The sequence below is a fragment of the Pelophylax lessonae genome (assembly GCF_965119305.1).
Source record: "Pelophylax lessonae genome assembly, chromosome: 2".
Classification (NCBI taxonomy): Eukaryota; Metazoa; Chordata; class Amphibia; order Anura; family Ranidae; genus Pelophylax; species Pelophylax lessonae.
In genome coordinates, this window is record NC_138769.1 from 208,630,376 (window position 1) to 208,644,373 (window position 13,998).

The 13,998-nt window shown below is 43.5% G+C and overlaps 1 protein-coding gene across 1 annotated transcript; it reads right to left on the bottom strand.

The window, feature by feature from the left end:
- Positions 1–504: 504 nt before the first annotated feature.
- On the bottom strand, positions 505–13,240 carry LOC309545511 (large ribosomal subunit protein uL2). Its single transcript, XM_082244724.1, has 6 exons — positions 13,169–13,240; positions 8,220–8,363; positions 4,546–4,687; positions 3,620–3,838; positions 3,397–3,512; positions 505–710 (listed from the first exon to the last, which is right to left on the bottom strand). The coding sequence occupies exons 2-6, from the start codon at positions 8,355–8,357 to the stop codon at positions 552–554; spliced, it is 774 nt and encodes a 257-aa protein (XP_082100850.1). The 5' UTR covers positions 8,358–8,363; positions 13,169–13,240; the 3' UTR covers positions 505–551.
- Between the last annotated feature and the right edge of the window lie 758 nt (positions 13,241–13,998).

Sequence of the window (13,998 nt, forward strand, 5' to 3'; positions counted from 1 at the left end):
TCATGGGCTGTCCTGGAAGACGACTTGAGAAAAATAGACCCTATTGGCTGCCACGTCTCAGTGCCAACACTTAAGCTTTAACAATGCATAGCCAATAGTGCTGCCACCAATAACATACGATTGATGTTTATATGTCATCCTTGAATGAATCATTCATGCTGTGGTAGCACATGTATGACTAATTCAGGGTCAACACGTAAACATCAAAAGTGTAAATCGGCCACACATCGTTAAATATTTCAGTGTTGATCGAGCACAAATGTTTACAAGAATAGAACATGGTACAAATGCAGCCCCCAGCTAAATGCAGTGCAACATTCTGCTGCTAGGTTCAGTATGACTGGACCCACCATCTTCTCTACTGCTGCGTACAGAACTATGCGCACCGTCTGTTTTAGGTAGTCCTAAATGTGATTGTTACCTGATGTGCTTAGCCTTTTTCCACCAACATAAAACCAGTAAACATCTAGCGCTACTTGTGTATTACAAAAAAAAAACACAATCTTAGAAGTTTTCGAAAGTTTATTATGTAAATTATGCAGGGAATATTTTTAGTTCTCCTTTTCTTGCACAGTCTTTGTGCCACGCAGACGTCCAGTACGACGAGCAGCAATAAGACCGACTTTGCGACCAGCTGGAGCATCTCTCCTGATAGTTGAAGGTTTGCCAATGTGTTGATGGTTACCACCACCGAAGGGATGTTCTACAGGCTGCAGATGAAAGGTGAAAGGTGAAGGGTCAGTAAATTTAGAGGTTCAGTTTCTATAATAAGCTGCAGTTACTTGATGTACGTTATTCAACAAGAGGATATGAGCTAAAGTGCTAGCTTTATCACACAGTGCATTGAAAAGTTTTAAATATTTACATTTTACCTTGCATATATAAAAAGTGTTAAAGTAAAACATTAAGGAAGAACTCTCTCCAGCTGCTAGGGTGATAAAGCAGTAAAAATTGAGAAGTATAGGCTTTCCAAAAAAAGAAAAAAACACAAACAATCCATGTATTTGGATGCAGCATTGACGCAATCTGTCCCCCACCGCAAATTGCTCAGTTTCCCCCTCCCCTCTGAACAGAGAGCAGTTGACTGTCCCTGGAGCGCTGGACTGTGGAGGGGATGGGAGCAGCTGGCTCAGTCTCCTAGCGGCTTGGTGAGAGGCGCCATTCACTCCACCGATGGCCATCCCCATGAGTAAGCTCAAGTGGGCAGAGTGAAACATGTTGGGGGCATGGTCTGGTAGGGGTTCAGGCTGATACTGCCACTTGTCTACACACAGCAGGTTACCCGAGGATTTTACTTGTCATAATCCAAAAAAGGAAAAAAGTTGAAGGCTTTGAGAAAGGATTACAAATACTTAAATTTAAAAAGACAATTATGTAGTGATAAAGGGACAAAATATTTCCAAATGGTTATTCCATCATTGCTACAAGTCATACTCCACTGAAGCCAGTGTCCAGATTGTGTACCGAGAAATGTAAAAAGCCAATACCAGCTGTATGTAAGAGGGTTCTATATTGAAGACTAAAATCTGTGCTAAACGCTGGCAATTCTCTGTTTACATTTGGCCACTACATTTACATGACTTGGTAGTTATCCTTAAAACGATAGCACACCTTGTCTTTTGGATCTGTGGTTCTGAAAGGGGGGGGGGGGGCAACACCTATCATACGGCTTACTGGCTATTTTATTCAGCACCCGGCAAGTCTCATCACAGCATGAGTGACTGCACATCTTAAGCCGGCCATATATGGATCAAAATTCAGCAGGGACCAGCCCAATATAAATCCTTGTATGGGAATCTTGGTTGTACACAAAATCGACCGATGAACTTGTGTACAACCAAAGGTTGAAAACGGCGCTACCTTTGTGCAATAAATAATAAGGTGCAATCACTTGCAATCAACTCATAAATAAAGGGGTGTGACCCATAAAACCATAAAAGAGGTAAAATAAATGTATATACTGTGTATTGGGTAGATTCAAAATAGAACCGATTAAATCTCCTAATGTGCGGTAGGTACAACCCAAAAGTGCTGAAGTGCAATAAATAAAATTGACAGACAAGTGAATTTATTTTTGTGATAAAAAATATACAAATAAATACAGTGCAGAAGTAGAATAAATCATGTGCTGGATAATAATCCTGGCTCTGTTACTTGTGTGAGTATAACATGCCAATACAAAAAAGAAAGAGGGGAGCCCCATGAAGTATTTGATCAACAACAGTTAGAGAATACGTAGCATCCACTCACTGTGAGAGCTGCCTCGGATCAGTAGCGAACGCCGGGAAGCTTCCGCGTTCCACAGCGGTGGAGTCCTGAAACCGGAAGTGACGCTATGACGCAATGGACCCGCCCTACGAGTTTCGTCAGAGGACGTCTGCTGGAGCAGATGTGGGGCTCCCCTCTTTCTTTTTCCATATGGAAACACGCCAACTGGTGCCTTGTTGACCGTGGAGGGGGACCCTTGGAGACACACATTGGCCTGACTTCTATATGCTGCAGGTTGTATATACAGCGCGACACCTAGTGGTTACACAGGTGACTGCAGCTGCCATCTTACCTTAAGGGATTTTTTCCCCTGGTTTATTCACCACTTTCATCACAAAATGTTTTGTATTGGCATGTTATACTCACACAAGTAACAGAGCCAGGATTATTATCCAACACATGATTTATTCTACTTCTGCACTGTATTTGTATATTTTTTATCACAAAAATAAATTCACTTGTCTATGTCATCAATTTATTGCACTTCAGCACTTTTGGGTTGTACCTACCACACACTAAGATTTAATCGGTTCCATTTTGAATCTACCCAATACACAGTATATATTCATTTATTTTACCTCTTTTATGGGTCACACCCCTTTATTTATGAGTTGATTGCAAGTGATTGCACCTTATTATTTATTGCACAAAGGTAGCGCCGTTTTCAACCTTTTCTTGCACTTTTACCTATATCTTGACCCCTTGGGGTTTGGTTGTTGGCCGCTTACACCTGATAGCCGTTCACGCTTCACCGCACACTCCATAGCGCTGGTCACTTATTGCTTTTATTTGTGTACAACCAGTCCAACCCTGGATTTCTACTTTGTCTCATCACATCTGAGAAAAAGTAAAGGCATAAAATCTTGCTCCTCTGATGAATTAAGCATCAACACTTGTGATGGCAGCCAACAGGACCAATATTTGGAAATTTGGCGAGTGGATCCAATGGAATGACCATCACTACACTAGCACCTATTTGCTGTTTTTTTACAGGCAAAACACTTTGCCTCTTACCACAAGGCCCAAATATTCTTTATGCGTGTTAGAATGTACAATAAAAAAAAAAAAAAAAAAAAGGGGGGGGGATTTTGGGAGTGGAAGGGAGAGAGAGAAAAAACAAACACTTACATTCATAGCCACACCACGGACACGTGGCCAGCAGTTTCTCTTAGCCTTATATTTGTGGTAAGCACGACCTGCCTTCAAAATGGGCTTATCAATACGTCCACCACCAGCAACGACTCCTGCATTTAGAAAACCAATTGGTAAGGAACATGCAGTTGTAATAAGCTTGCATTTTTATGCAACAAGGCTAAACATTCTGGTTGGCTAACTGGGCTGAAGCACTCACCAACAATTGCTCGGTTTGCAGAAGAGATAACTTTCTTGGAGCCAGATGGCAGCTTTACTCTGGTCTTCTTTGTTTCAGGATTGTGGGAGATGACTGTAGCATAGTTGCCAGACGCGCGAGCCAACTTGCCACGATCACCTGGCTTCTCCTCTACACAACAAACAATAGTTCCTTCGGGCATGGTGCCAACAGGGAGGACATTACCAATGTTTAGCTGAGCTAAAAAGTAAAAAAAAAAAAAGTTAAGAAATACGTTTTTCAGCATCAACAGATACAAGTAACATTCCAAAAGCAATTTTATATAAAGAACACAAAAACTCTTCTTAACCAAGCCGCAAATAGGATATTCACAGATTAGAGACCATTGAGTATGTCCGCCATAACCAACAACTTGAAAAACACTTTGTCTGCTACTTCGACCCACTGGTTTCAATAATCACTAACCTGGACCAAATACATTCAAGAGAATGTGCTTATCTGAATTCTTGTTTCACACCAATAAGTTGAACCCATTGCCTCAGCAATAGAACTAGTCATTTCAAAAAGGGGAACCATTAAGGATGGCACTCTTCTTATTTCTCTCTTAACGGCTTTTAAGAAAACTGATTTTCAAAGATTTTTTTTTTTTTTTTTTTAAGACAAACCAAGTCAGTGAAATGTCAACAGACCCACAACCATAAATTACAATGCTACAACTAGGTTAGTCTTAAAATCAATGAAAAAAAAAAAAAAAAAAGTATATTTAGGAGACTGAAGGGTTAGTATTTTGCTACAGAAAACGATTTGTGGCCAAACTTGAACCACTTTACTTCTTGGCAGTTCTATTTGCGAGTTATCACCAGCCTAATTGTTAAAGTGCACTAGATTTGAAGGGCTGCCTTTTCAATAGTAATTTAAATGTTTCTAGGATTGAACTACTATTTTACCTTTTTTGCCACAGTACACAAATTGACCGGTATGGATACCCTCAGCTGCAATGAAAAGTTCAGTCCTCTTTTTGAACCTGTAAGGGTCACGGAAGGCAACTTTAGCAAGTGGAGCACCACGGCCAGGATCGTGGATAATGTCCTGTGGAAAAACAAGAATTTTAATGATAAAAGTTAACAATTTCCCAAAAGTTACCAGAGAACTACTGTCAACATGCTTTTATTTATGACTAGATCCTCCTCATACCGTTTAAAAAAGCAACTCTGTTGCCAATACCCAAAGATGTATAAAAAAAAAAAAATTAAGTAGAACTATAGGCAAAACACCCCTCCCCCCATTTTGGATAGAGTAAGGGAGGGTTATAACCAGTCAGATGGATTTTTGTCCCACTGCAGAGATTTCCTTCACTTCCTGTCCTATAGCCAAACAGAGAAAAAAAAAAAAAGTTTTGCCTTCAGTTGTACTTTAACCACTTAAGCCCCGGAAGATTTTACCCCCTTCCTGACCAGGGGGTTTTTTGCGATTTTTTACTGCGTGACTTTAACAGACAATTGCGTGGTCGTGCAATGCTGTACCTAAACGAATTTCACGTCCTTTTTTCCCCCACAAACAGAGCTTTCTTTTGGTGGCATTTGATCACCTGTGCGATTTTTTGATCATACGCTATAAACAAAAAAAAGGAGCGTAAATTTTGCAAAAATAACAATATTTTTCACTTTTTTATATGAAATTCCCCCCCCCCCCCAAAAAAAATTGTAAAAATCAAACATTTTCGGCCAATTTGTTTTATGCTACATATGTTTGGGGGAAAAAAAAAAAAGGAAAATCGCAAAAAGCGTATTTTGATTGGTTTGCGCAAAAGTTATCGCGTTTACTAAAAGGGAAAGATTGTCATTTTTGGTGTTTTTTTTTTAACGAGTAATGGCGGCGATCTGCGATTTTTTTTGCGGTACTGCGACATTGCGGCGGACAGATTGGACCCTTGACTGACATTTTTGGGGGTACCAGAGACATTACTGCAGTAATCAGTGCTATACATATGCACTGTTACTGTAAAAATTACACTGGCAGGGAAGGGGTTAACTGTATTGGAGAGGGGGGGTTAAGTGTGTCATAGGGGCGTGTTTCTAACTGTGATAGGACAGGTCTCCTATTGTAAAAACAGATCAACGGTTCTACATAGAACCGTCTGATCTCCATTTTTACACAGGGGAGAATGACAGGCGGCTTGTTTACATAAGCCGCCCGCCTTTCTCCCTCACTACCGACGATCGTAGTGTGACCGGCGGACATCGGGTCCGCCGGTCACACGCGGACTCCTCTGTGAACGAGCCGGGGCGGGCGTGCGCTCGCCCGCTATTGGCTCAAAAGCCGGCGACAGGCTAGCGACGTAGATCTACGTCACTCTGCCTGGCCGGGGCTGACTGCCGCAGTAAATGTACTGTGAGCAGTCGGCAAACGGTTAAGGCAAAAGAATCCTGTAAAAGAATATGTTGAATACTTACTTTGCCAATTTATCCTGGATATCATAGTAAGACCCAAGAATTTCATGTACACTTGAGGGCACAGTTTAGTCAACTGCAACTAGATTTTTTGACCCCTTCTATCTTAAAGTGACATTAAGCTTTTAAAAACATATAGGTCATACTTGCCTGCTCTGTGCAGTGGTTTTGCACACAGCCGACCCAATCCACCTCTTCTCGGGTCCCCTGTCCTGGCTCAGTTGCCCCTATAGTGACCTGCTTGCTGTGGGGGCACTCAACAGGAAGATGGGGCCAGGAGCTCCAGCCAGGAACCCGAGAAGAAGAGAATCTAGGCTGCTCTGTGCAAAACTAAATGCAGAGGAAGTATAACGTTTGTTATTTTTATAGAAGAAAATAAAACAAACGAGAGTTTACAATAACTTTACGCTAAAGGCGCTTATTTTACCGAATTTTATATAGCTAGTCCAAAGTAGCCCTAAAATATAGAAGGAGAAAAAGAAAATTTTGGATGGTGAGGGAGGTGTCAGAGCCCCATGCATCTCTATGGGGGAATCGGATGAGAGCGGACCGCCTGTCCGCTCTCATTCGATCCCACCCCCTGGAGAGATAGAAAATAGGGTTTCCACCCGTCTGGATTTCACGGACAGGATCGGATGCGGATGGCAGCGGACATGTCTCCGCTGATATTCGCTGCCCCATAGGGATGCATGGAGCATCCGATCAGATCCACCTAAAAAAACTGACAGGATGATCTGATCGGAGCGCTCGTGTGAAAGGACCTCTACACATTCCAAAAAAAGTTGAAACAGGTAGCAATAAGAGGCCAGAAAAGTTAAATGTACATATAAGGAACAGCTGGAGGACCAATTTGCAACTTATTAGGTCAATTGGCAACATGATTGGGTATAAAAAGAGCCTCTCAAAGTGGCAGTGTCTCTCAGAAGTCAAGATGGGCAGAGGATCACCAATTCACCCAATGCTGCGGCGAAAAATAGTGGAGCAATATCAGAAAGGAGTTTCTCAGATAAAAATTGCAAAGAGTTTGAAGTTATCATCATCTACAGTGCATATCATCATCCAAAGATTCAGAGAATCTGGAACAATCTCTGTGCGTAAGGGTCAAGGCCAGAAAACCATACTGGATGCCCGTGATCTTCGGGCCCTTAGACAGCACTGCATCACTTACAGGAATGATACTGTTATGGAAATCACAACACGGGCTTAGGAATACTTCCAGAAAACATTGTCGGTGAACACAATCCACCATGCCATTCGCCGTTGCCGGCTAAAACTCTATAGGCCAAAAAAGCAGCCATATCTAAACATGATCCAGAAGCGCAGGCATTTTCTCTGGGCCAAGGCTCATTTAAAACGGACCGTGGCAAAGTGGAAAATTGTTCTGTGGTCAGAGGAATCACAATTTAAAGTTCTTTTTGGAAAACTGGGACGCCATGTCATCCAGACTAAAGAGGACAAGGACGACCCAAATTATCAGCGCTCAGGTCAGTGCGTGTGGCATGGGCAGCTTGCACATCTGGAAAGGAACCATCAATGCTGAAAGGTATATCCAAGTTCTAGAACATACGATCCCTTGCAGACGTTGTCTCTTTCATGGAAGACCTTGCATTTTCCAACATAACAATGCCAGACTACATACTGCATCAATTACAACATCATGGCTGCGTAGAAGGATCCGGGCACAAAAATGGCCAGCCTACAGTCCAGATCTTTCACCCATAGAAAACATTTAGCCCATCATAAAAAGAGGAAGATGCGACAAAGAAGACCTAAGACAGTTGAGCAACTAGAAGCCTGTATTAGACAAGAATGGGACAACATTCCTATTCATAAACTTGAGCAACTTGTCTCCTCAGTCCCCAGACATTTGCAGACTTATAAAAAGAAGAAGAGGGGCTGCCACACAGTGGTAAACATGGCCTTGCCCCAGTTTTTTTGAGATGTGTTGATGCCATGAAATTTAAAATCAACTTATTTTTCCCTTAAAATGATACATTTTCTCAGTTTAAGCATTTGATGTGTCATCTATGTTGTATTCTGTATAAAATATTGAACTTTCACATCATTGCATTCTGTTTTTGTTCACAATTTGTACAGTGTCCCAACTTTTTTGGAATCGGGTTTGTCTGTTGCTTGATCACTAAGAGCAGCATTGCATAAATGGTACTCACTTTCACAATGCCCTTGATGTAGCCATGCCTTTCTGCAAAGTCGACAGCCCTGAGCTTAGCAGGTCCTTTCCTGTGCTTTACATGGGCTCTGAAAACAGACCCCGCACCTTTTCTCTGTCCCCTGATTACACGTCCCATGGTGCACTAGAAAACACAAATGTTTCAAAAATATAATTAGGTTATTTGATATGCAAAATCAAACAGACACAAAACTAAAATATACTCCGAAACTAGTAGAAACCTTATTTATTAACTATACAACAGCTAACACAGACATGTTGTGCAGGAATTTAACGACAAAATAGTGACATAAAAACACAGTGGGCGATCCGGAAGTGGTTAAAGAAGAAGCTCAGCCTAAAACTAAAATCTGTAAATCTACTTGCAGCCACAATCTAAGACTAACCTATATAACCTTGTAAAGAAGAAATCACTATACATAACTTTTCTGAAGCCAATCCGGTCCAGGCCCACACTGAGCTGTCAGTGGCAGCTTCTCTGTGTAGGCCTGTGCAGAGGAGGTAGCCCCATAGTAACTGTATGGGTGACGACACTTCCCAGGCATTGTCGGCTGTCTGTCTCCTGTACACAGCTTCCAACACTGGAGACTGGACTGGAGTGACTTCAGAAAATCTATGTAGAGCGATTTTTGCTTTACAGGGCTAGATAGGTTAGTCTTGGAATGTGGCTTCAAGTCGATTTACAGTTTTTTTAACTTTGGTCTGAATTTCCACTTAAAAATTAGGCATATACAAACCAAAATGGTAGTAGCCACTGACTTTTTGGAGGAACATATAGATAGCTATCAAGAGAACACTATGTCCCAAGAGGTTGCGGACAGCTTCCGGTGGAATCATCTAGGTGATTCCAGTGGAATCATCTAGGTGATTCCAGTGGAATCATCTAGGTGATTCCAGTGGAATCATCTAGGTGATTCCAGTGGAATCATCTAGGTGATTCCAGTGGAATCATCTAGGTGATTCCAGTGGAATCATCTAGGTGATTCCAGTGGAATCATCTAGGTGATTCCAGTGGAAGTGGGAGCAGGTACCGCCTCTCCCCCCCCCCCAAAAATAAACTTCCAAAAGTGTTAAAAATGGGGGGAGATTCTTAACCTCTTCGTCCAGTTCTGGAAACCTCGCATACACAAAGACATTGATAAAATAGAACGAATCCAGAGACTGGTAACAAGAGAGCAACTTCAGGAACTTAATCTGTACAGTCTGGAGGAAAGGGGAGACATGATGAAAAAAAATTGCCCTCCTGAACCCTATTCAGCCTCTTCACGTATTTGAAGGTTTCAATGTGAAACCAAGATCAAGAACGCGGGGACATGACCTCAAACTGGAGGAAGGTTTAAAACTAATCTTAGAAAGCATTATTTTACTAAAAGGGTAGTTGATGCTTGGAATAAACTACCAGCAGAGGTAGTAAGATAGTCAACAGCAAATGGCTTCAACCATGCTTGGGACAAACAGAGCTATAGTCGGACAATAAAAGTTAACGGGGGGGGGCACCAATGGACGACTTAGTCTTTTTCTGCCATCACTTTTCTGTTACTCTTGGCGCTGGTGCCTCCCGGCCCTTTAAGAGGATCATGTGACTGGCATGATTGCCTGTCACGGTGGTCACATGATCACAAAGCTCCCAATCGCAGGTAGTGACGGGAGCTTTCCATTAGCAGTCGGTAACTGCTTGCTCTTGGCACAGCTGAATTAAGGCAGTAGGAGGCCGAACCCCTCTAAGAGGATCATGTGACCACCGTGATTGTCTGTCACGGTGGCCACATGATACGAAAGCTCCCGATCGCAAGTAGTGATCGGTAGCAGCGCGCTCTCAGCATAGCCGTAGTTACATAAATTCACGCAAATATGTTGAAGCTCAGCACCAAGGCCCACCTGCCGAGAGGCCGCATATTTGTGTGCAGTCAGAACCATGGGGTTAAAAACAGAACTTCACGTTCAAGGAGAAGTTCTATTTTGGGCACAAAACAATGCAATAAAATAAATGCATTTTTCCTGCGCACCCATTGGAGTCTATAGAAACAAAAATGCAGTATGCTGCACCAAAAGAAGCACCTTAGCAGAAGTCACACTGCACCATGTTGCATTGATGTGTATGGGCACCATAGAGAATAATGTGATTTACATAGTAACTGTCCAGCAAATGTAGGCAAAAAAAAAAAAATATCACAGTAGTGTGATCTCAATGGGATGTGGGACTCTTCTCGTTCATTGAATTCCTGGCCTTAGAGCCATGGGAAAGAAACCTTGGCTCATCTGGTAGTCTCCCAGATTTGGATTTTGAGTGGAGTTCCACCCAAAAGTGGAACCTCCCCTTATCCGATCCCCCCCCCCCCTCCGGTGCCACATTTGGCACCCTTCGGTGGGGGGGGTAGCCGTTTTTTGACAGGTACCCTGTCCCGTGGCGAGATATGTCACCAGTTCAGCTCCTCTCCTCCCCCTGCAGCCAGTGTCCTCTCATTATACCGCTACCCATCAGAAAATGTAACAGAAGTGACCTGAAAATTGCTTACACTGCGCGCGTTCCCAACATGGCCGCTATGCGCTCAAATAGGTTTCCTAATCCGACAGAACATGAAGGCAGCAGCGGACATCTTCTTACACCCAAGCAACTCTTCAATTTGACACTTATTATAGCAGTAAACTCTCCTTATATAAGGAAAATGATTAATACATTTTTGTTATTATAGTAACAAGGGATGCACCGATCCAATATCGGCCCCGATACGGGCAAAATAGCTGGATCGGTAAAATTAACAGATCCACGGCCGATCCAGTTTTGCTCTTTATAGCTTGTGAGGGAGCAGAGAACAGCTGTCAAAGAAAAAAAAAAAAAAAAAAGAGCCTCCTGCAAAATGCCTTTTAACTCTCCCAGTTAAAGAGGTTGTAAACCCATATTTTTTTTTTTTGCAACCTGTAAGAGAAAGACATAATGAGCTAGTATGCATCGCATACTAGCTCATTATGAAATACTTACCTTAGAACGAGGCCCCGCCGTGCTGCCTGCTCACCTGTATGGACATGTCGCCCGTCTTCCGGGATCGCGGCATCCGACCATCTGATTGGCCGGAGCCGCGGTGACATCACTCCCGCGCACGCTGAAGAAGCACCAGCGGCCGTTCCTTCAGAGCGCATGCGCCAGTGACGTCACTGGCTGCATGTAAGGTAAATATCTCCTAAACGGTACATGTTTAGGAGATATTTACAGTACCTATAGGTAAAAGTGTCAGACCTGACTTGCTGGGGCGACCTGTGAAGTCGCAGTTCACAGAGTGCACCGCGACCTCGGCACGACATGCACGGACTTCATATAATTGAAGTCAATGCAGGTCGCCCCAAAGTAGTACAGGACCCTTTTTCTAAGTCGGAGCGAATTGTGTCGCTCCTATTAGAACGGGTCCTGTGCTAATCTATGGCAGACGACCCACCGCGACTTGTCAGGCGACCAAGTCGCCTGACAAGTCGCGCTAGTGTGAATGGGCACTCAGGAGGGTTTACTTTCTCTTTAAGTAAACACAATGATTACAATGTATCTTTTCGTTCCGTCTGTCTGCCGGAGGAGGGAAGTTTAACCTCTTAAAGACTAAACCAATGACATTTTAGATTTTGAATGCACAATGTTATAAGGTATCTGCCGATACCGATCTGGAAGTATTATATTGTTATACGCTCACAAAACAGTACTTCCAGATCGGACTCAGGATCGGCGATTTCACAAAGCAAAAAGGTTGGATCGTTGCATCCCTAATAGTAATTACAGTGACAAACCTGCAGGCAGAAGGTGGCGACGGCCATCTTGGTACACCCTGCACTGCTCAGCGCCAAACTGATTATATCGTGAAATATATTATTTCACTCGGCCGCGAGTCTATTTCAGTATATAAGGTGAGTTAGCTGCTAAATTAAGTGTGAAATTGAAGAGTTGCTTGAGTGTAAGATGTCCGCTGCCACCATCATGTTCTGTCAGATTACGAAATCCATAGCGGCCATGCTGGAATGCATTCGCAGTAAGCATTTTTTGCTCAGAACGTCACATTTTCTGATGGGTAGTGGATAAGTGTGAAATTGAAGACTTGTCTGGGTGTAAGATGTCCGCTGCCGCCTTCGTGTTCTATCAGATTTGGGAACCTATTGAAACGCATAGCAGCCACGTTGAAACACAAAGCACATTCGCAATAAAGCAGATTTGCAACATCACTTCCATTGCATTTCCTGATGGGTAGCGTGATTCTGATAGAACACCTGGCCAGTAAGAGTTCGAGAATACGCCGTAGGGAACGGCTTCACTGCCGGGCTGCCTTACCAGCAACGGCAGTAAAACCCGATGGAAACATCGGCTGGGGGGGGGGGTCGACATCACTGGATTCCAGGACAGGTAAGTGTTCCTATATTAAAAATAGTCAGTAGCTACCGTATGTGTAGCTGCTGCCTTTTAATTTTTGGAAGGGGGGGGGCACAGAAAAAGAACTATGGTATGTAATCTACGTAGGATCTGCTGACTGATACAACCACAAGCTTACTATAAAATCATAAGCAGGTGAATGAAATGATTGGACATTGTGAAATGACAACACAACACACGGCAGAAATGGCAGCCCAGCTCCATTACACACACACACACACAATATATATATATATATAAATATAGCTAAGAAAAATATAGGAAGGGCTTCTATCAATGCAGAGTGTTCTCAGCCTCCTACAATGATAACCGGCCCTGTTATACAGCTATGTATGAGCGACCAAGCCGACCCGTGCCTCACACCGATATTACCCACAATTCCTCCTCCAATCCCACAAATACTCCGTCAACCAGCACCGTGCGGAGTGCAGTGACCTGTCCTGAGGGACAATGAGGACTAACGAGGCGGGATGGCCGCACTATACGGCAGATTACAAAACGGAGACACAACACTATCATCCTACCTAGGCCCGGGCTGTCCGCGAAGAGGAAGTTCCCAGTACCAGGGGGCGGATTTCTTCCGGAGAACGAGACTGCGCAAAGCTACATGGGAAGGTACGTCACCAAAATAATACCTAGGCGGCCATATTTGAATTGGGCAAAGCCTTTTAAACGGATTATAGCGTTGATAACTAACAATGAATTATAGCTCGGGTCAACGAGCTCGGTGTTATTATGTGTTACTAGGTTTTACACAAAGGTTTTCTGGCTGCTCAGTTAGAGGTCACGTGTGTTCTTTGTAGTCTTCCCTCAGGAGAATTCTCTGCTTAGCTGTGGGAAAGTCGTGACAGAAACGTTTACCTGAGTGAGGTATGCATGGGAGTGCAGATAGGGGATTTGCACTCCATCTCAGCACCACAAACAAAAAAATGCTATTTAATTCATTTTTAACCACTTGCCGACCAGCCGCTGCAGTTATACAGCGGAAGGTTCCTGCAAATCGCTGTACCTGTACGGCGGTCCACCGAAGCGCTCCTAAGGGTGCGCACGCCCACTTGGCAGTGGGGAAGCTGATCCACAGGGCCGGCGGCCACGATTGCAGCCGGGCACTCGTGATCGCTCCCTGGGAAGAGAGAACGGCGGTCTGCTGTTGTAAACACAGCAGACTATTGTTCTCTCAGCTTTCAGCACAGAGCGCCTGTGTTCCTCCTAGTTAGGATCACAGTTCTCTGTATTGATTTTACAAGCCCACCCCCCACAGTTAGAAAACACCCCCTAGGCTCACACTAACTCTTTGATCGCCCCTGGGTTATCCCCTTTCCTGCCTGTGTCATTAATACAGTAACAGTGCATA

Coding starts and splice junctions, on each gene's coding strand:
- LOC309545511 (XM_082244724.1), bottom strand. CDS start 8,357: ATGGGACGTGTAATCAGGGGACAGAGAAAAGGTGCGGGGTCTGTTTTC. Junction 4,688..8,219: donor ACATCAAGGGCATTGTGAAA/GTGAGTACCATT, acceptor GTTTTTCCACAG/GACATTATCCACGATCCTGG. Junction 3,839..4,545: donor TGTGTACTGTGGCAAAAAAG/GTAAAATAGTAG, acceptor TTTACTTTTTAG/CTCAGCTAAACATTGGTAAT.